Source organism: Indicator indicator, chromosome 40, assembly GCF_027791375.1.
Source record: "Indicator indicator isolate 239-I01 chromosome 40, UM_Iind_1.1, whole genome shotgun sequence".
Taxonomy (NCBI): Eukaryota; Metazoa; Chordata; class Aves; order Piciformes; family Indicatoridae; genus Indicator; species Indicator indicator.
In genome coordinates this window covers 517,693-538,504 of record NC_072049.1, presented here as the reverse complement: position 1 = coordinate 538,504, position 20,812 = coordinate 517,693, and the positions used below count along the sequence as shown (strand labels likewise).

The following is a 20,812-nucleotide window of genomic DNA, read 5'->3' as shown; positions in this document are numbered from 1 at the left end:
GGGATCCGGTGTGGTGCGGGGCGGTGGGACCCGGTGCGGGGCAGCGGGATGCGGGGCGAAGTGCAGGTCTCGGCCCCATGGACCCGGCCAGTATGAGCATCCCCGACCCAGATACTCTGCTTTGCTCTGCCGAGCACGGCGAGGCTCCCAGCCAGTACTGCGTGAGCTGCCGGTGGCGGAGCCGCCCCTCGGTAGGGGCGGGCGGAGCCGTCCTGTGTGGTTCCGGGTCGGGCGGGAAGATGGCGGCGCCCATGGAGCTGTTCTGCTGGGCAGGAGGCTGGGGGCTGCCCTCGGTAGACCCTGACTGTCTGGCCGTGCTGGTGAGCGGCGGCGGGGCCGGAGCCGGGACCGGGGCCGGTGCGTCCCTTTGCTCCGGGCGAGTCCCCGCTCCCGCCGCCGCTCTCCTGTCTTGCAGACCTACGCGCGGTTCACCGGGGCGCCGCTGAAGCTGCACCGGGTCACCAACCCCTGGAGGAGCCCCTCCGGTAGGAATCCCCCTTGCCGGGGCTACCGGCACTTCTTCGCAGCTGGGACCGCCCAGCCCTCCGCACCGGCACCCCTGCCCTCATGGCACCCCTGCCCTCGTGGCACGCCGCCCTCGTGGCACACAGCCCTCGTGGCACTCTCTGCCCGATGGCACCCCTCTCCCCATGGCGCCCCTGCCCTCATGGCACAGTGCCCTCACCCAATTGCATCCCCCCCACCCCAGCACTCTTCTCATGTCCCATCCCATGTGGCTTTTACCCTCTCCCCCGGACCCCTCGCATCACCCTGCACCCCTGGCACACCTCATGTGCCTTCCACCCTACCACATGCACCCTGCCCTTTGACTTGTGCCCCCTCACTGGTGCATGTGGGCCCTTCACCCCATCACAAACACCACCACCCCTCCCACCAAATCCCCAGGCTCGCACCCTGGGGACCTGGCACTCCTACAGCCAGCCCTCTCCCTGCCCTCAGGGCACCTGCCTGCGCTGAAGACTCGGGACAAGGGCACCATCTCCAAAATGCAACAGATCATAACCCACCTCAGGAAACAGGTAGGGGGGGGAGAGGGAAAGGGGCACCTCCTGACCCTGGGTTGTGGGGGGCACTGGAGCCCACTGGGGAAGGATGGAGGCTTTGTCCTGACCACCCAGAGGCACAGGCAGGGGCAGGGTTTGCCATGTTCCCTCTGGGTCACGGTGGCATCGTTTGCCCTGCAGAAGTACAATGCTGACTACGACCTCTCAGCTGCACAGGAAGCAGACACGTTGGCATTCATGTCCCTGCTGGAGGAGAAGCTGCTGCCTGTGCTGGTGAGGCTCCCTGTGGAAACATCTCATGGGGGGACACAGGGGAGGTGACCCTGGAGTGATGCTGGTTGGGCTGCACTGTATGCCCACCTGCCAGGAGAGGCAGAGAATGTGGCAGGTGGCAGAATCATAGGATCACAGAATTGTCAGGGTTGGAAGGGACCTCAAGGATCAGCCAGTTCCAATCTCCCTGCCATGGACAGGGACATTTCCCACTAGATAGGTTGCCCACAGCCACATCCAGCCTGGCCTTAAAAACCTCCAGGGATGAGGCTTCCACCACCTCCCTGGGCAACCTGTGCCAATGTCACACCACCCTCATGGGGAAGAATTTCTTCCTAATATCCAATCTGAATCTCTCTATTTCTAGTTCTGTTCTATTATCTTGGGGGTCTGGAGCATCAGCAGCAGGGATCAGGGTGCTGGGAGACTTGTGTTGCAGTGGTGGGTGGTGCAGCTGGGGCTGGGGTCTGGCCTTGACCCTGATGGTCCCTCAGCCCCTCACAATCTCCAGGGTATCCTGTCCTGAGCCAGGCACACAGTGCCTGTGTGAACAGCACCGGGCACAGGGACTTCGTGGTGCCCACCACGGCAAAAGGCTGCACTGAGTCCAGCACCTATGGCCTGGACATGGCTTGTTCCCACTGCAGATCCATACCTTCTGGGTAGATGCCAAGAACTACGTGGAGCACACACGGAAGTGGTATGCAGAAACCATTCCCTTCCCCCTCAACTTCTTCCTGCCCAACTCCATGCACAAGCAGCACCTGGAGCGACTGCAGCTCCTGTGGGGAGATAGCTACATGGAAGATGAAGAGAAGCTGGAGAAGGAGGTGAGAAGATGTAGTCTGCTCACAACAGGTCCTTGGCAGGTACCTAAAGGGGACCCACATGAAGCCAAAATTGTGTTAATTGTGTTCTGGGGTTCACCCTGGCTGAGCACCTCCTTCCCACTCCCCTCAGCACCGTGGCAGTCGGCCGCGTGGACGGGTGGGTGACGACTCTCTGTCCTCCTCCTCCTCCTCCAGCTCTACCGGGATGCTCGGGAATGCCTGACCCTCCTCTCCCAGCGCCTTGGGGCCCAGAAGTTTTTCTTTGGAGACTCGTAGGTGGCCAGAGTGGGAAGGTTGCACTGGGGCCTATGGGACCCCCCCTCATCCCCACAACACCCGGGTGGGATCGAGACCTCATGGTCTGTTGGGGAACCTGCAGCCCGTGGGGTCTGAACAGGCTGTCAAGGAACAGGGCTGTCCATGCCAACAGAGCCCAATGTGGGCAGTGGGCATTGAGGCTGCAGAAGCTATTGCCAGCCCCAGCATCTCTTTCCCCATCTCGTTTGATCCAGCAGAGATGCTCTGTCATGGGGTCACTGTGCTCCTCTTGGGGTTACCTTGCTCCTCTCAGGGTCACCCTGCTCCTCTCTTCCTCACCTTTCAGGTTGGAAGCAGAGAGCCCTCCTGAGGAGGAGGAGGAGTTGCCTGCTTGTTCCTGGGGTGCAGGGGACTGACTGGAGGTTGCCAGTGCATGCAGGTGGCTTTGGGTTGAGCAGGGAAGGAAAGGGTGGGGGAGGGACCACAACCATGCCAGGTCTCTGTGCCCCAGGCCAGCCTCCCTCGACGCCTTCGTCTTCAGCCGCCTGGCGCCGCTACTGAAGGCGAAGCTGCCCAACGGCAAACTGCAGCAGCACCTGAAGTCCCTGAAGAACCTGTGCAACTACTGCACCTCCATCCTCAGCCTCTACTTCCCTTGGGACGGAGGTGAGATGTGTCCCCCTCCCTCACCATGTGGGCTCAGGGTGACCTGTCCCTCCTGCACCGTCCACACCCCCTCCTCTGTCCCTCCAGGTGAGCCCCCAGCCAGCGCCCCGCGGGCTGCAGGTGCTGATGGTGGTGAGGCAGAGGAGGACCCCCACAAACGGCGCAACCAGCTGCTGTCGGTGCTGGTGGGGCTCGTGGCCATGCTGGGCTATGCCTTCCTGAGTGGCATTGTCTCCATCCAGCGCGGTGGTGTGGGGCCAGCTGGCCGCCAGCAAATTGGCCTGGAGGAGGAGGAAGAAGAGGAGGAGGAGTGAGGAAGAGCTGTGTGACTGTTCATCCTTTTGGTCCCTGGGATTGACTGGTTCTATGCCAGGAGCCTGGCAGCGTCGCCCCCTGGGGGTGCTTTGCCCTGTGTCCCACCAGGACTTGCAGTCCTCTCTCCGTGGGGAGTGCCCCTGCCAGGCCAATAAACCTTCCTTTCTTTGCCTGTGCCCTCTCATCCTCCCAGCAACCTCAGAGCTCTTCCCATTTCCCCAGCTGCATAGCTGGAGCGCTGCAGCAGGCACCAATGTGCTCCTCCACTGCCTAGGGCACTGCACCCTCTGTCCCTCTCTTGTCCCCAGCCCCCTGTGGACGTGTGTGAGTGTCTCAGCGCCGTGTCACATCATTTCCCCAGCAGCTGTGGTGCTGAGCCCTCTGTCTCTATTGCCCTCCAGCTGTCAAGTACAGCCCCGGCACGCTGCTGCCAGCTCAACTTCCTCAGGAGCCAGCAGAGTCAGCAATGGTCCCTGGCCAGCTGCCTGCCACGGCAGAAACCAGTAGCAAGTGAGGGCCCCGGGATCCTCGGCAAAAGCGTGTCCCCAGCTAGGGAGCACACAGTGCCCCCCGCCGCTGGTTGGACACCCGGAGCTCAGCTCCCCACTGCCGGTGAGGTTCTCGGAGCCCAGCTCCCGGCAGCAGCAGGGCAGGAGCAGGGTGGCGAGCGGCCACGGCGGCAGCAGGAATCCCTCCGGCGCTGACGGCTCTGTTTGCATTCCTCGGTGTCTGCCAGCTCCGGGAGTTCCTCGCAGCTGGCACTGCCAGAAGCACATCGTGCGGTAAGCGGCGGTGGCTGAGGACGCGTGGGCTGCAGAGCTGGGGGCGGGGGGAGGAGAGGGGGATGGTAGCCCCTGGCACCGTGTGCCCTGAGCAGCACCGTGGTGTTTCCTTGGGACACCTCGGCTGAGGCTTGGCCCACGCTGCTGCGGTTTCCTTTGGCCGCTGCCGGTTTACGAGCGGCGCAAATGGAAAGGCGGCGCCCGGCCAGGCGGGACCGGCACCGCCGGCGGCACACAGCCCTCGCTTGTTCAGCCGCCACCGGCATCCGGACACCGCTGCTGTGGGCACCCTGGCAGGCTAGCTGTGCCCGGTGTCCCCCAGTTAAGGTCTCCGGATTCGTTCCCTGTGTGCTCCCCCCACCACGTGGGTGTGATGGTCAGGGGCCCCCCGTGCTGTGCTGGGAGCAGAGCCGCAGGGCTGTGCCGGGGCTGGCTGCAGAGCCTCCCCCACATTGGCCCAGTTTGAGGGGCCCCACTGGGAGGGGAATGACTCAATGCAGCCCCCCCGTGCCCGCTCCCCCATAACGTCACTCGGGAAGTATGTGCCCGACGCTCCCAGTTCCCCTTAGCTGGGGGGGCTGATGGCAGGGGAAACCACCACCGCCTGCTCCGGCCGAGAGCAGAAGCTGGGACTGCTGACGTCGGGGCCCTGCGCTAAATCCTGGCTGCAGGGCCTGGCTGCCACCAGCCCCAGGTCCCTGCCAGCTTCTGGCCGCTGAGGGATCCGCCCAGGGGATGCTGCGCTGGGCAGAGGGGAGGGGGATGCCACTCTTTGTGGTGACAGCCTCCTTGCAGCACAGACCCGGTGCCCAGTAGGGGTGCCCCGAGGAACTGGAGCAGAGGCAGGGTAGGACTGCATGGTGCTTAGTAGCTACCAAACCTTCCTCCTCCTCTGTCTCCCAGCCCAGTCCCAGCGAGGGAGCGCAGGGGAAGCACAGGCAAGGTTGTAGAAAACCTCTTTATTGTATGAAAACATCTAGAAAAGAGCAGGAGTTGCAGCCCTCGGTTCAAACAGGTCCCCTGGGGCATTGCAGGGCTGCAGGGGCTCTGCTGCAGCCCCAGCCCTGTACGAGGACCCATCCCCAAGCCCTGCACCAGCACCAGGCTGATGATGCCAGCACCTGTGTCCTCTGCCAGCCTTGGCCCCACTAGGCTGGCTGCCTCCACAGGAATGTCTGGATGGAGTCGCTGGGAGCTGTGGCCTCAATGAAGCCGACTCGTGGGTCAGAGATCCCGAAGGACACATCCACAGGGGAGCTGTGAGGGTGTGAGAGAGGATGCAAGTCAGAGGGGGAAGCCAGACTTCGCGCTGGGGCACAGTGCTGAGCCACTCACCGGTTCAGCACCACCAGGACGATGGCACCGTCAGGGCGCAGGAAGGCTGAGTGCTCCAGGTCACACCGGTGGCACCTCTTGGACACAGCCAGCCCCACACGCTGCGAGCCCTCAGGGATGAACTTGCTGCCAGGGCAAAGCAGAATCTTCAGCGTGGTGCCCAGGCTTACAGCTGCAGCTGACAAGTCCCTTGCCAGCTACCCCCACCCCCAGCCCCAACCCACCTGAAGTGCCCCAGGTGGTAGAACATAGGCTGCTTGTAGAAGAGGTTCTTGCTGCTGTCCACAATGACAGGGCTGTCCACGTAGTTCTTGCTCCAATTGGGGCCCCCCTCCAGGTCCAGGGCCAGGTTCCAGTCAGTCCAACCAGTCACATAGTTGTTGAGGTTCTGCAGGGAGGTGACAGCAGTGAGTTGTGAGGGGGCACAGGGGGTGACTGGCACAGCAGTGGCCCCCACTGAGCCCTACCGTCAGGATGCTGTGGCTGTACTTGCTCCCACGGTCCCAGCCGCCCAGCACCACTCTGGGCTCCCAGAAGTAGGACCCAGTGGAGGCCTCCGTGGAGAGGAGGAAATAGTCTGGGAAGAGGTGATGGGTGATGGAGAGTGTGAGGTCAATGGGTGCCAGGAAGTCCAGGTACCAGTGGATGCCGATGCCACTGATGTAGCTGGCGGCCACAGGGTCTTTGAGAACCTGCCAGGAGAAAGGTGTCACCGGTGCCCGAGGCTGGCATAGCCACCGTGAGGCTAGGAGAAGCCACCCTGAGGACTCACCACTTGGGCCCAGTAGGGCAGCATCACCCTCTGGTCATCCAGGATGATGAGCTGGACGTGGGGGTGGGAGCTGTTGGCCAGCGTGGGGCCCAGGTCCCGCGCGATGAAGTCCCTCTGGTGCTCAGGGGAGAAGCCCAGGCACTGGAAGGGGTAGAAGACAATCTCACCAGCTGTGGGCTCGTTCCCTGCTGTCACAGCCCAGAAGGTCAGGTTGTGCTTGGCATATTCATCCAGGAACCTGGGCACAAGGGCAGAGGCAGATGGTGAATGGCCTCATCGTGGCAGTGCCATCCCCAGCCCCGGGCACGGTGAGCCCAGCGCCCACTGTGCTCCCACAGTTCCTCACCGGATGAAGTACTTGGCCCAGGCCTGGTGGTACTTGTCCCCAGGGCTGCCCTTCAGAGTCCCCCTCCCTGTCATGGCACCGTTGGTCTTCATCCAGACTGGGGAAGTCCAGGGGCTGGCATACAGTGACAGAGGCCTCTTGGCCACTGCCTGAGCTGCTTGGAGGATGGGGATCTGGGGAAACAGGGATCACAGAATCACAGAATGTTAGGGGCTGGAAGGGACCTTGAGAGATCACAGAATCAACCAGGTTGGAAGAGACCTCCAAGATCATCACCCAACCCTATCTAATCAACTAAACCATGGCACTAAGTGCCTCATTCAGTCTCCAGGGACGCTGACCCCAGCACCTCCCTGGGCAGCCTCCAGTGAGCAATCTCTCTGTCTGTGAAGAACTTCTTTCTATGATCAAGCTTGAACTTCCCCCTGCACAGCTTGAGACTGTGTCCTCTTGTTCTGTTGCTGGTTGCCCAGGAGAAGAGACCAACCCTCACCTGGCTACAACCTCCCTTCAGGTAGTTGTAGAGAGAAATAAGGTCTCCCCTCAGCCTCCTCTTCTCCAGATCATAGAATCATAGAATTGTCAGGGTTGGAAGGGACCTCAGGGATCAGCCAGTTCCAAACCCCCTGCCACGGGCAGGGACACCTCACTCTAGATCAGGTTGCCCAGAACCACATCCAACCTGACCTTAAAAACCTCCAGGGATGGGGCTTCTACCATCTCCCTGGGCAACCTGTGCCAGTGTCTCACCACCTTCATGGTGAAAAACTTCTTCCTAACATCCAACCCGAATCTACCCATTTCTATGTTTTTTTCCATAGTAGAAATGGGTAGATTCAGGTTGGATGTTAGGTCATCCAGTCCACTCCCCCTGCCAGAGTAGGATCACCTAGAGCAGAGGCAGCAAAGCTCTCCTGCTCCACCCCAGTGCCAGCCTCATCGGTGGGTGGCAGGACAAGGCATCCCCTTGCCCATCAATGGGAAAGAGCTCCCTGCCCCTATCTCATGCCATCCCACCCTGGTGCCTCAGGGTCACCCTGCAGGGCTCACCTTCATCTTTGTGTCCTCCTCTGTCAGGTTGAAATGCTTCATCTCAAAGTCTCCCTCAGCATCAGCGTAGGTGTAGAGGCGAACAGAGAAGTCTGTGCTGGCCATGGGGACTCGCACAAGGTTGTACTCAATGCCTGGGCACAGGTTTGGAGGGGGAGGAGGTTCCCTTCAGGATGAGCGTGGGGCAAGGCAGAGCCCCCAGCAGAGGGCTGGGGAGACTGGCATTGCCACTCAGCAGGGCACCATCCTGCCCCAGGCTCACCTTCCTCGGAGAAGTAGGAGCGGATCAGGTGGTTCTGGGCACCCTCAGACAGGGACTGGATGTTGATGGCAGCTGAGTCTGTGACGGAGCCACCAAAGCCCTTCACCTTCTGGTACCTCTGTGCCATGTCCAGGGTGAGATGGAAATCTGAGGAGGGCACAAACATTGGCACATCGGGGACAGACCCTGGTGCCAGTTCCCAGGTAAGCATCTGGCCATGGTGGTACCTGAGGTCTTGACGTTGTGCTGGAACCTTCCCTCGCTGCGCTCCAGCCGCTTGCCAGCCTTGCTGCTCTCGTACTTGAGGTAGGTGCCAGGGGCTGGCAGCACCACGGGGTCCAGCGTGTCGCAGTAAGTGGCGCTGCAGACACACACCAGCGAGCCGTGCCCGAAGTCTTTGGCATCGCAGGGTCGGCCACCTGCAGGAGGAGGAGAGAGAGGGCAGGCACCAGAGGGCTGTGGCAGGAGCCCAGCTCACCCCTTCCACCCGGCATGAGCACCGAGCCCGCGGCTTTGCTACCCCAAGCCGCTGAGCTCCGCGGCTCGGGGACGTTCCAGCAGCACTTACCTGCTGCCTGCAGCGCTGCCTGCATGAGCAGGAGCCAGCCCAGGACGCTAGCACACCCAGGCCCCATGGCACTTCTTCTGCAGCACGGCTCGGGTGGACGCTGAGGGCAAGGAGCAGTGCTGGGAGCAGGGCAGAGGGCATCAGCAGCCATCTCCTCTCACCCTGTCCCAGCCCTACACAGGGCAGATCCAGCAACCCAGAGGCTCTGGAAGCAGATTCCAGGACTCATCCTCCACCACCCCATCCTCTCCCTACAGCCCCAGCCCAGCACTCACCTTCCCTCCTGCCCTGCCAATGCCCAGGCAGCTCTGGCTGCATCCTAGGTGAGGGTGCAGCCCCCTGGGCATGTGCTACTTCCCCGTGCCCACCAGCCTGGTGTTCCCAGCCACCCACACTGGCTGCACTGGCAGCTTGGTTCACTCCCATCACTTCCCTCCCACTCCTCCCTCCTTGCTCATCATGGTCATGCCATGCCATGGCACTCCATGCATCCCCAGTGCCTCCCGAGCTGTGGCTGGGAACTCCCAACCCCACTGGTGCAACAGCCAGGACTTGCCCAGCCAGAGGGATTTGGGGCTCAAGCCCTTGGCACAGTGAGTCCCACATTTCCCTGCTCTCTGTGGCTGCTCCTGCCCTGCCCTCTCCTTCCCTTGACATTGGGCAAGGAGCTCCTTGGAAAGGGCAGGGCAGGAGCCATCTTTGTGCCTTGAGTCCCTGGTGCCAGGCTGCTGCCCACAAGCAGGGGAAGATGAGGACAGGATGGCACCAGATTGCTACTCCTTGAGACTGTGCAGGATGGGGAACAGGGCCAGGCAGGTCATCCTGCACACTTCACCTCCTTCTCCCTGCCCAGCACTGATGCCCAGCACCATAGGCATGGCTTCAGTGTGGTGCTGCTCGCCAGGGCCATCCCCATCCCCGTCCCCACCAGCTGACGAAGCCACTCCAGACCCAGGCACTCACCTGCTGCCTGAAAAGCCTCTTGCTGTGTCTCTGCTGGGTGTGGGGCAGCAGGACCTGCTGCTTTCTGGCTGTGCCTGGTAGGAGGTGGCAGCGTCTGGTGGAGCAGGAAAGGTGAGTCCAGGAGAAAACAGCTCCTGGGACACTCTGCATATAAAGAGGAGCCCGGGGATAATTTTGCAACCTTGCTCCAGTGAGAGCTTTCAACACTCACAGCAGCGTTTGCAAAAGTCTCCTGGAACCTGTGCCAGTGGTGCAGAGGGACCCGGGGTGGGGGGTGTGTGTGAGATGCCCAAGGTGCCTCCATCACCCCAGACAGACCTCTCCACCCAGCACAGTGCTCCCCTTTCCAAGCCCCCCCCCTCATGGAAGTGGCATCATCTCCCTCAGCAAGGGTAGGGCATCCTGTGCCCACCTGGGGGTCCCTGCTGGGGTCATGCAGCTGCTCAGCCTCGAGTGCCACCCTGCAGCAGCTTGACCTTGCAGCCAGTGTAGGCAAGAGCTGTGCTGGCAGTGCCATGACCACAGCCTCTGCCCCATTTGTGGCCACATCAGCAACTTTCCTGGTGTGGGTGGAGGCACTGCCTTGGCCTTGGGCAACCCTGCAAGCAGCCAGGCACAGCAGGGATGGCTGTACCCTGCTACTCACCACCCAGCTGAGGAACTGGTGGGCATACTAGGGGGGCTGTAGGTGCCAGGGTCCCACTTCTTGCCCTGCGGTGGGGCTGTGCTCCCCACGCCTGAGCCCCACGCCCACAGCTGGGCTGGGTGGAGCAGGCTGCAGCAGTTTATCATCTGCAAAACAAGTCTGGGCTCTACACCTTCTAATTTGGGATCCTTCCTAATTGCAGCTGCCCACTGGGAGAAAGAGGAATGGGGCAGAACCATGGGAGAAGTAGTACCTGTCCAGCCTGTCCCTGGTGTCCCCCTGATGCTGCTGGTGCAGGTGGCCAGCCAGGCAGCCACCCACCCATGGACCATTCCTTCTGCTGCAGCCAGAGTAAGGAACCCCTGGTACCACCTGCAGCTGGTGGGAACCATGGGGGTTATTCCTCCTGCCTCATCCCAGCCCCTCACACCCACTGCCAGAGGAGGCCACGGCAGTGAGAGGAGGGTTGAAAGCCTGAGGACAGGCTGAGAGAGTTGGGACTGTTCAGCCTGGAGAAGAGCAGGCTCCAGGGAGATCTTAGAGCAGCCTTCCAGGATTTGAAGGGGACTCTAGGAGAGCTGGAGATGAACTTTGGACAAAGGCCTGGAGTGACAGGATGAGGAACTATGCCTTCAGACTTGCAGCAGCTTGATTCAGGTTGGACATTAGGAAGCAACTCTTCATTAGGAGGTTGCTGAGGCACTGGAACAGGTTGCCCAGAGAAATTGTGGAGGCTCTACCCCTTGAAGTGTTCAAAGCCAGACTGAAAGAGGCTTTGAGCAACCTGGGCTAGTGGGAGGTGTCCCTGCCCATGGCAGAGGGATTGGAACTGGATGATCTTTAAGGTCCCTTCTATGATGAGTGCCAAGGAACTCTGCAGCTTTCTCATTCCAGGGCTTCAAAGATGCTGCTGGTAACGTTCCCAAGGGTTTGGAGCAAGCAAATAGTGTGGCTGGGGTTTAAAGAGAGCAAAGAGGAGGGCCAGGTAATTGTGGGCTGTCACCTTGATGTTGGCCACCACAGCCAGAATAGAGAAGACTCTGTCTAGAGGCCACACCAGTGGATGGTGGCTGTGTGAGGTGGCATCAGCCTCACTGATTTGCAGTGTTGGGTGGCATCAGCTTCACTAAACTTCAGTATGAGGTGGCATCATCAGCCTCATTCATCTGCAGTGTGAGGTGGCATCAGCCTCACTGATCTGCAGTGTGAGGTGGCATCAGCCTCATTGATCTGCAGTGTGAGGTGGCATCAGCCTCATTGATCTGCAGTGTGAGGTGGCATCAGCCTCATTGATCTGCAGTGTGAGGTGGCATCAGCCTCACTGATCTGCAGTGTGAGGTGGCATCAGCCTCATTGATCTGCAGTGTGGGGTGGCATCAGTCTCACTGATCTGCAGTGTGAGGTGGCATCAGTCTCATTGATCTGCAGTGTGAGATGGCATCAGTCTCATTGATCTGCAGTGTGAGGTGGCATCAGTCTCATTGATCTGCAGTGTGGGGTGGCATCAGCCTCACTGATCTGCAGTGTGAGGTGGCATCAGCCTCATTGATCTGCAGTGTGGGGTGGCATCAGTTTCACTGATCTGCAGTGTGAGGTGGCATCAGCCTCACTGGTCTGCAGTGTGAGGTGGCATCAGTCTCATTGATCTGCAGTGTGAGGTGGCATCAGCCTCATTTGTCTGCAGCTTTGCTAGATTGGGACCCTGCTGTTAACACTGAGCCTTTCCCCTTGCATCTGCCCTGGCTCTGCAGGACCTTGGGATGCAAAAGGAGCAGGGAGCTGGGGGGGAGCCACCAGCACATCTGCAAGGAATCAAGAGCTGGCGAGCAGCTGAGGCTCCAGCTGCGGCCACAAACAAGGCAGCCACACGTGGGGCCGCGGGGCCGCAACCCTCTGGGGCACCCCTGGCCCTCCCACCGCCGCGCCGAGGAGAACCGAGCGATTTCCGAGCGCGCAGAGGAAACACTGACACAGGGACGGCGCATACCGGACGGAGCACGTCACGGCTTTACTTGGCACTCCCCAGACACAGAGCTAGGCTCCAGCAGAGCCACGTGTGGATGCAGGGCCCGGGAGACGGCACAGCAACAGCAGCTTCGTGGGGCTGGAGGTGCTGGGGAGGGAGGGTGGAGGTTGGCAAGTGCCACGAGCAGCAGCAGCAGCAGCCCTGGCGAGACCTCAGCAGCAGGATCCCTGGGTTCTCCTGCACGCCCAGCAGTGGTCACCACTATCTGCCACCGTTGCTGCTGGAAAGGGTAGGGGGAAAAAGGTCAGAGATGCAGAGCCCTCCACAGCCACCCCAGGCTGGCCCCAGCACTGCCCTTGCCCTCACTGCTGACGCCACAGGTAGGTCTGGATGGAGTTGGCTGGAGCCACAGCCTCGATGAAACCCAGGGCAGGGTCCCGGATCCCGAATGGCACATCCCAGCCAAACCTGGGGAGGGAGAAGGACTGAGCAAGCAGGTCCAGTGATGAGCCCTCCCCCACCACGACCCCCTTGCCCGGGCTGCCCCCACTGACTTGTTGAGGACCACCAGGACAAGAGCCCCATCGGGGCGCAGGGCAGCCACATGCTCCAGCTGGCAGGTGAGGCACCGGCGGCTGCTGTGCAGCCCCACACGCTGTGAGCCCTCTGGGATGAACTTGCTGTGGGGAAGAGAAGCAGGACATGGCCTCAGGTCCCTGATCTTGGGCTGGCAACACCACCTGATGCCCCCTGACCCACCTGAAGTGCCCCAGGTGGTAGAACATGGGCTGCTTGTAGAAGACGTCCTTGCTGCTGTCCACGATGACAGGGCTGTCCACGTAGTTCTTGACCCAGTTGGGACCCCCCTGGAGGTCCAGGGCCAGGTTCCAGTCAATCCAGCCAGCCACAAAGTGGTTCAGGACCTGGGTAGGTGGGAAAGGGCTGAGTGGAGCAGAGTGGGAGAATCATAGAATCAACCAGGTTGGAAGAGACCTCCAAGATCATCCAGTCCAACCTATCCCCCAGCCCGATCCAATCAACCAGACCATGGCACTAAGTGCCTCATCCAGGCTTTTCTTGAACATCTCCAAGGACAGCAACTCCACCACCTCCCTGGGCAGCACATTCCAATGGGCAATCACACTCTCTGTGAAGAACTTCCTCCTAACATCCAGCTCAAACCTCCCCTGGCACAACTTGAGACTGTGTCCCCTCGTTCTGGTGCTAGTTGCCTGGGAGAAGAGCCCAACCCCTTCCTGGCTACAACCTCCCTTCAGGTAGCTGTAGAGAGCAATGAGGTCTTCCCTGAGCCTCCTCTTCTCCAGGCTAAACACCCCCAGCTCCCTCAGCCTCTCCTCAGAGGGCTGTGTTCCGGACCCCTCACCTCTGGACACATTCCAGTACCTCAACATCTCTCTTGAATTGAGCAGCCCAGGACTGGACACAGGACTCAAGGTGTGGCCTGAGCAGTGCTGAGTACAGGGGAAGAATAACCTCCCTTGTCCTGCTGGCTACCCTATTCCTGATAGAGGCCAGAATGCCTCTCCTGGCCACCTGGGCACACTGCTGGCTCATGTTCAGCCTACTACCAGCCAGCACCCCCAGGTCCCTTTCTATCTGGCTGCTCTCCAGCCACTCTGTCCCCAGCCTGTAGTGCTGCTTGGGGTTACTGTGGCTGAAGTGTAGAACCCTGCCCTTAGCCTTGTTAAATCTCAATCCCATTGGCCTCTGCCCACCCATCCAGCCTGGCAAGATCCCTCTGCAGGGCCCTCCTACCCTCCAACAGATCGACACCAGCTCCTGTTACACTGGAGCCCCATCCCTGGGCGGGCTGTGCTGGGGAGGGGGCTGTACCGTCAGGATGCTGTGGCTGTAGTGGACCCCTCGCTCCCAGCAGCCCAGGGACACGGAGAAGCGGAAGGTGAGGAAGCCACTGCAGGCCTCCGTGTAGAGGAGAAAATGGTCAGGGAAGAGCTTGTGGGTGGCATCCAGGCAGCTGGCAGGGACAATGCTGTCCAGGTACCAGTGAATTCCCACACCAGCAGAGTAGCGAGCAGCAGTGGCATTGCCCAGGACCTGGGGGCAGCAGGGAGAAGACCTCACACAAGGGGCACCAGCACCCTGTGGGGAGGGACACACAGACCCCACGTGGTAGTGGGGTCTGCTAGTGTCACCTGCTTCCCTTCTTGATCCTTCCTGTGGGCACCACATGCTCCAGTGCCCCAAACTGCCTCCTTTCAGCCCCTGTGCCCCAAGCAGCAAGCCATGAGCAGCACTCTGATGTGGCTCCAACACCCCTCTGGGCACAGAGCAGTGAGGGGGTAGGTGGGGGGGTGGGCAAGTTCACAGATGTGCCCATCGGTGGGCTCCTTGCCCTTCAGCTTGGCCACTGCTGCTGCCTGTTCCTTCTTCTGCAGCCCTTCCCCAGGGTGCCCTGGGGAGGACCCAGCCCTGCCTGGTCCCTGTGTAGTACCTTGCTCCCCGGCTTGGCGACTGCTGCTGCTGCCTGGTCCTTCTTCTGCAGCCCCTCCCCAGGGTGCCCTGGGGAGGACCCAGCCCTGCCTGGTGCCTGTGTGGTACCATTCTGAGGTGGGGAAGTGGGGGGGGGGAGGGGGGGAGGGGTGTGCTGTGCCCTCCTGCAGCCCCACCCTTGCCCCGAGCAGGGGCAGGAGGAGGTTTTATTTCCTTTCCTTTTAGTTTAAAGAAAAATGCTTCCTCAGCTTTGCCAAGGATTAGACCAAATGCAGCCTAAACGCCGCCTGGGGAAGGCGCTGGAGTGCCAGCAATGGCTCTGCCTCATGCGGGGAATCCAGGACACGGATGCCACCTCCCGTCCCTGCTCCAGCCAGGCGCAGGCAGAGGGCGGCTCTGGTTCGCCTCCTGCTCTGCATGGGACTGCCAGCAGCTGCTGGCTTCGTTTTCAGCTAAACCCCAAACCTTGGGTGGGACACGGAGCGGGGGGAGGGGGAGGGGAGAGGAAGGAGCAGGGCAGGGCAGTGAGGTTTGCTCTTCACCACTTTGGCCCAGTGTGGGAGGTGGATGCGTTGGTCGTCCATGATGATGAGCCGGGTGCGGTGGGCACTGCGTGCCAGCGCGGGGCCCAGGTCGTGGACCACGAAGTCCCTCTGGCTCATGGCGGTGAAGGCGATGGTGGGGAACTGGGGGGGCGTGAGGAGCGCTGCCAGGGGCTCGTTCTGTGCAGTCACTGCCCAGAAGGTCACATTGTGCTTGGCATATTCGTCCAGGAACCTGGCACGGGGAAGCAGGGGGCAGCGTCAGCTACTTCTGCCCACCCCAACCCACTCCCCAGCCCCCTGCCAACCTCCTGTCTATATTCCCCAGCACCCCTTCTGCACTCTGTGGTCCTCGAGCATCCCAGCCCCAAGGGATAATACTTGATGAAGTAGTTGGCCCAGGTCCTGTGGTACTTGTCCCCTGCCTGCCCCTTCAGGGCGCCCTTCCCACGGACATCGCCGTTGCTCCTCATCCAGCCTGGGGCGGTCCAGGGACTGGCAAGCAGTGACAGTGGCCTCCTGCTCATGGCCGAAGCTCGGTGCAGGAGAGGGATCTGCAGGAGGGGGCAGAGGGCCTGGCTCAGCTGCAGCTCCCCCAAACCACACAGCCCAGCACAGGAACAAGGGGGAGAACTCAAGGGACCTCCATGGGGAATGTCAGCCTGCAAGCACCACCCCATGGCACAGTGCCCTGGCTCTGCACCCTGCCAGCACCAGCCAGGATGTGCCAGGACGTGCCCTGAAGGAGGTGCCAGCTCCCACGGGCTGTCCCCATGTAGCCAGCACCCGTGTGTGGGGCTCAGCAGCACCTGGTCACAGGGGTCCCGGCACACGCAGGAGCTCCAGTGGGAGAGGGGACAAGGTGCCGATGGCAGCGGCTTCAGCCTCCCACCTTCATCTTCAAATCTTCTTCTGCCAGCCTGAAGTGCTTCAGCTCAAAGTCGTGGGGGACGTCGTCGTAGCTGTAGGGGCGTGTGGAAAAGTCGCTGCAAGCCATGGGGAGCCGGAGGAGGTTGTACTCAATCCCTGGGAAGGAGGGAAAGGCATCGAACGGAGCCGGAGCAGGTGCCCAGGTGAGGGACGTCCTTGCAGCGGCCATGGGCACAGCCACCTCTGGGGGACCCCCAAGAGCCGCCCTGCGCTGCCGATGTCCTCACTGCTCACCGTTCTGGGAGAAGTAGGAGCGCAGCAGCTGGTCCTGGGCTGGCTGCGACAGCTCCAGAATGTTCAGTGCAGCAGAATCGGAGAGGGATCCACCGAAGCCCTTCATGCGCTGGTACAGCGCAGAGACATTGAGCGTCAGCAGCAGCCCTGCGAGGAGGGAGAGCCCAGCTCAGCTCCCGGGTGCCCAGGGGTCCTGCAACGGCACCCACCACCCATCCACCCACTGCAGGAGGTACCTGGGGCGTGCAGGCTGCTCTGGAATTTGCCTTCGCTGCGCTCCAGCCGCTTGCCAGCCTTGCTGCTCTCATACTTGATGTAGGCGCCCGGGGCTGGCAGCTCCACGGGGTCCAGTGTGTCGCAGTAGGTGGCATTGCAGACGCACACGATGGAATCATGGCCGAAGTGCTTGGGGCTGCAGCGCCGGGCACCTGGTGGGGATGGGCAGAGTTAGGGGCAGCTGCCAGCCTGGGGACACAGCTGCCAGCCTTCTCCTGCCCACGCCAGGCTGCTGCCTCTGCCCCTACACTTTTCACTGCCATCTCCCCTGGCACCCCAGCTCTGGCACTGCCCTCATGCTCCTGACCCTGTCCCAGGGCATGCCAGTGCCCAAACCACGCAGCTCCATTGCCACCCCCACAGAGTCCCTGCACTCACCTGTGGCCCAGGACACCACCTGCAGCAGCAGCAGCCAGCCCAGGACACCAACAGCCCCCATGGCTCCTCTGTGTGGGTCCCAGAAAGCAGAGCCTGTGAGTGGGGGCACCCTCAGTCAGGATGGGCACAGGAGAGGTGGTGGAGGGGCAGGATCAGCTGGATCAGCGTCTCCTCTGCCTCTGCTCCTCCTCCTCCTGCCAGGTTGCTCCTGCCACATTCTCCGTCCTTCCTCCCTACAAAGACCCTCACCTTGGAGGAAGGTGAGGTGAGTCCACCCTCCTCTGCCCCTGCTGCTCCCAGACCTCCTCCTCCTCAGTCGTCTCCAGTCTCCTCACGTCACCTTTACAGGGAGCCACTTCGAGACCTCCCTCCGCAGCACACCCTCTCCCCCACCCCCACAGCTCCTCCTTGCCTTCCTCCTAGCCCGTGCCTACTGCTGGTGTTGCACCTGGACCACCGTTTGTCTCCTGATGCCAGGGCCAAAGCCAGGGACCACCAATTCCCCCTTACCCTCTGCTGTCCTGCATCAGCCCCCGGAAGGGAGAGACAAGGACATCACAGTTGGCAGCTCTGGCTACAGAAAAGGCCTCACCAGCACAGGGAGATGCAGCCCAGGCAGCTCTGAGAACCTGCTGCAATATGGTGAGTAAAGAGCTGATTTCCTCCTTTTGTCAGGCAGGGTCTGTATGGATCCCTGGAAGCAGAGCAGAGCCCAAGGGAAGGCTCCCTTGGCCTCACAGGTGCTAGTGCCCACCCTGGGCCATTTACCCCTGCCCATGGACCTGACTCCCCCATTCCCCCCCAAGAGCTGCTGAGGCCATGCACCCAGAATGGTCCAGAACCCCCCCAGCAAGGATGGCAAATGTGGCTGCACAGCCTCATGCAGCAAAAGGACCTGCCAGAAGCCAGGGGCAGTGCCCTGCCCTAAGCTGTTGGCATTGCCCACTCCACTTCAGCACTGTCTGCAGCAAGGTGGCAAATGACAGCTTCTGTGCAGGCCTGGCACTGCCAACCAAAGCCAGGGCTGCTATCCAGCACTCAGGGACACCCTTGGCACCTCTCTGCAGAGGTGGCCTTGTGGGACAGAGAGCAGCCAGCTCCTAGCCACTGCTCCCAGGAACACTGAAGGTCAGTGCTTAGCTTCCTTCCACGGGGTTAAGAGCTCTGTTAGCTCTGCTCTCAGGGTGGAGCAGCACTTCATGACTAATTTTCTCCTTCTCTGGTCTATCAGATGCAGCTGTGGGGCAATTCAATCAATCAAAGTTCCTCCTGCCCTCCAGCTCTGCCCTGCCATGATCCCTGCACCTCTGCCTGTCTCGTGGGGCCAAGGAACCAGGAAGGCAGCAGACAGGAATGGGGCAGTCCCCAATTCCAACTGATGGGGCAAACAGGCAGCCTGGGAAGGAAGCTCCTGGTCCTGTCCATCTCCCACTGCAGCTCTGACTAAGGTGTCAGCTGGCTGCTACACCCAGCCTAATAAAACCTCAATTTTGGGGAGAGGATAACAGGCCAGGCCCTTGCTGCCCCATGGTCATCAGCTGCCTCCCAGCCTGCTGCCAGCCAACCAGGATGCCACAAGCAGCCCTTCCCCTCCCAGTTTTGGGGTCTAGCTCTGCCTGCCTGGTTGCAACTCCAAGGAGCAAAAACACTGCGGAGGCTGCTGGAGCTCATCCCTATCAATAGCAGCTGATAACAGCTTCCTGCTGAGCAGGAAAAGTGAGACCAGGGGGAAGGGGAACGCCTTGGTGCAGAGCTGGTGGCACATCTGATGCTGGGCAGCCCCACCAAATCCTCCCAAAGCTGCTGCTTGCTGCCTCTCCCAGCACACAAGGTTTCCCCTGCCCCCACAGCAGGCAGAGGAGCTGAAGGGGGGCGAGGGGATGGAATTTTGTCCTTTAACCAGGCCCACGGATGGAGTCTCTGAGAAGATGGAGCTAGGGCTGAGCTGAGCTGCCTTTAAGGGGATTACAACCAAACCATCAGTGCCAGGTGTGCAGAGCCTGAAGGGTGGCTCCAGGATCCTGCCAGGCAGCTGGACCTTGGATCTGAGCACAGGGAGGCTCAGTCCTTGCTGTTGGTCCCTGCTTCCAGGCCAGCTACTGGGAGGTCCTCTCCTCCCGGTCCCAGAAGACACCAGGTGTGTGCCCCAAAATGAGCCAATGCTTTGCACAAGAATTAATGAGCCAAGCCTAGCGACGTCGGAGGATTCACCCCCTCCCCGCTGATCGCGGAGCTAAGTCAGTCCTCCAGAGCCGAGCAGAGCGCAGGGACACGGAGACAGAGCTGTGCCCCGGGGTGACTCAGCATCCGGCCATCGCCTTTTGGTTCCAGGGCTGGTAAGAACGAACCTGGGAAAGCAGCAGCGGCAGGTGGAGGAGAGGTCCCGCAGCGGGATGCAGGAAGCAGGGAAGCGCTTTTGCTGCGATCCTAGAGAAATATTTCCCTCTTGTGGACAAATGCAAAGAGCCTCGGGGCAGGAGCGGGATGGCCCCGGCTCGGCCTCGGCTCTCTGCCCTGCCAGATCTCCTCGGGGTGTGGGCACTCCCCTGGTGCTGCGGAGTTCCCGGGGCTCCTGCTCCAGAGCCGTGTCCTGGTGGCATCACGGTGCAGGATGTGCTTAGCTTCCTAGCGTGACTCTGTCGCACATTTAGCCACTGCCCCGGGTCCTGCTGGAGTCATACTGGGCCGTGGCCAGCCCACGCAGCGTCACTCTGACAGCCCTGACAGCATCCCTGGGCTGCAGGCTCCCTGCCTCAACCCGGCTGACCTTTGTGGGCTCAGCAGCCTCAGCCTCCCCTCATCACCCTGCCCGCAATCGCAACCTCCCTGTCCTAATCGTCAGCTCAGCACACCCTGGGAGCTCCCTCCCTCCCTCCTGGGTGTGCCCACACTTACCACCCACTCCTGCCCCCGTTCCTGCTTGCCCAAGCTGCCCCAGCTCTGTGGCTGCTGCTGCTGAACTGCTGCTGCACCCCGAGCCTCCATGGCACAGTGGGCACCATTCTGCCCACTCCCTAAACTTGGCCGTGCTGGGCTTCAGGGGCCACCCTACCCCCCCCTGCAGGGTCACCACAGCCTGGCAGAGATCCTGCCCCCTGCAAAGCCCCAGAAGCCTGCAGCTGTCCTGCCCACATCCAGGGCCAGCTTGTTCCCTGAATCCACGGCACTGTGCTGCTCCTGGAGCTGCTTCTGCCTCCAGCCCCGACCCTGTACCCTAGGCTGAATTGTGATCCACACACACACACACACTCAGCCCAGCAGCAGGCTGCAAGTGGCTCCAGCTTGGTAGAAAAAGCACAAAAAGCTGAAGTTTGGCTTCAGTTGCTGCCCAGGGTTCCACCAAGGCAGCTTCCAGGCATTTCACCTCCATTCCTGCTCCAGGACCCAGAGCCTCTACATGCAAGAGCACCTGGGCTCAGCTCATGCCCCTACCAGGCAATACACACTTCCACCTGGAAGCAGATCTCCCTGGCAGGGTAAGTCCTGCTGTGAATGGGGGCAGGGGGTGGTGAAGAGCAGCAGGGCTGGGCAGGGAGAGCGACCAACCCATGGAGCTCTAGGTGCTCTGTGCTGCTCTTGGGCCTCCATGCCCAGGTGGGAGCCAGGAGCAGGGGGGGAGGGACCTGGAGGCTTCTCTTCCAGCTACAAACATAGAGGCAGCATCAGCATTTAATGTTGGAGCAGGAAAACAAAGAAATCAACAACCAGTCTGTGGGATTTCCACCCTGAGGGGCACTGGTGCCCCTTAGCCCTCCTCCACACAGGGTCCTCCCCGGCCCGGCTCACTCCTCCAGCTGTAAGAAAGAACTGAGGCACCTCCTCCTCCTCCATGCCCCCAGGCCCAAGCCCCTGGGCAGCATGGGGTTGATCTCCTGGCCTGGCTTGGGCCAGCCCCTGGCCAGCCATGGGCATTCCCAGCCCTG

At 61.2% G+C, this 20,812-nt stretch overlaps 3 protein-coding genes across 3 annotated transcripts; 1 reads left to right on the top strand and 2 right to left on the bottom strand.

The window, feature by feature from the left end:
* Window positions 1-239: 239 nt before the first annotated feature.
* Window positions 240-3,366, top strand: MTX1 (metaxin 1). The gene is made up of 8 exons (XM_054396929.1): window positions 240-320; window positions 416-485; window positions 961-1,040; window positions 1,206-1,298; window positions 1,946-2,128; window positions 2,324-2,400; window positions 2,898-3,052; window positions 3,140-3,366. The coding sequence occupies exons 1-8, from the start codon at window positions 240-242 to the stop codon at window positions 3,364-3,366; spliced, it is 966 nt and encodes a 321-aa protein (XP_054252904.1).
* Window positions 3,367-5,297: 1,931 nt separating this feature from the next.
* Window positions 5,298-8,549, bottom strand: LOC128978892 (lysosomal acid glucosylceramidase-like). Its single transcript, XM_054396928.1, has 10 exons — window positions 8,483-8,549; window positions 8,142-8,333; window positions 7,915-8,061; window positions 7,653-7,786; window positions 6,603-6,775; window positions 6,257-6,494; window positions 5,952-6,176; window positions 5,709-5,872; window positions 5,485-5,610; window positions 5,298-5,406 (listed from the first exon to the last, which is right to left on the bottom strand). Exons 1-10 carry the CDS (start codon window positions 8,547-8,549, stop codon window positions 5,298-5,300), a joined length of 1,575 nt encoding a protein of 524 aa, XP_054252903.1.
* A 3,870-nt stretch (window positions 8,550-12,419) lies between these two features.
* LOC128978991 (lysosomal acid glucosylceramidase-like) lies at window positions 12,420-16,917 on the bottom strand. Its single transcript, XM_054397054.1, has 9 exons — window positions 16,890-16,917; window positions 16,472-16,663; window positions 15,964-16,097; window positions 15,453-15,625; window positions 15,072-15,306; window positions 13,912-14,133; window positions 12,817-12,980; window positions 12,612-12,737; window positions 12,420-12,525 (listed from the first exon to the last, which is right to left on the bottom strand). Exons 3-9 carry the CDS (start codon window positions 16,066-16,068, stop codon window positions 12,420-12,422), a joined length of 1,131 nt encoding a protein of 376 aa, XP_054253029.1. The 5' UTR covers window positions 16,069-16,097; window positions 16,472-16,663; window positions 16,890-16,917.
* Window positions 16,918-20,812: the final 3,895 nt, after the last annotated feature.

What these genes read in the sequence shown, in the direction of transcription:
- LOC128978892 (XM_054396928.1), bottom strand. Translation starts at nt 8,549, where the DNA reads ATGGGGCCTGGGTGTGCTAGCGTCCTGGGCTGGCTCCTGCTCATGCAG. An exon ending in TGCCCTACTGGGCCCAAGTG is followed by an intron (nt 6,177 to 6,256) that starts GTGAGTCCTCAG and finishes TTCTCCTGGCAG; the next exon opens with GTTCTCAAAGACCCTGTGGC. An exon ending in ACAGCCACAGCATCCTGACG is followed by an intron (nt 5,873 to 5,951) that starts GTAGGGCTCAGT and finishes ACCTCCCTGCAG; the next exon opens with AACCTCAACAACTATGTGAC.
- LOC128978991 (XM_054397054.1), bottom strand. Translation starts at nt 16,068, where the DNA reads ATGGCTTGCAGCGACTTTTCCACACGCCCCTACAGCTACGACGACGTC. An exon ending in TCCCACACTGGGCCAAAGTG is followed by an intron (nt 14,134 to 15,071) that starts GTGAAGAGCAAA and finishes TGCTGCCCCCAG; the next exon opens with GTCCTGGGCAATGCCACTGC. An exon ending in GTCCTGGTGGTCCTCAACAA is followed by an intron (nt 12,526 to 12,611) that starts GTCAGTGGGGGC and finishes CTCCCTCCCCAG; the next exon opens with GTTTGGCTGGGATGTGCCAT.
- MTX1 (XM_054396929.1), top strand. Translation starts at nt 240, where the DNA reads ATGGCGGCGCCCATGGAGCTGTTCTGCTGGGCAGGAGGCTGGGGGCTG. An exon ending in TAACCCACCTCAGGAAACAG is followed by an intron (nt 1,041 to 1,205) that starts GTAGGGGGGGGA and finishes TTTGCCCTGCAG; the next exon opens with AAGTACAATGCTGACTACGA. An exon ending in AGAAGCTGCTGCCTGTGCTG is followed by an intron (nt 1,299 to 1,945) that starts GTGAGGCTCCCT and finishes TTCCCACTGCAG; the next exon opens with ATCCATACCTTCTGGGTAGA.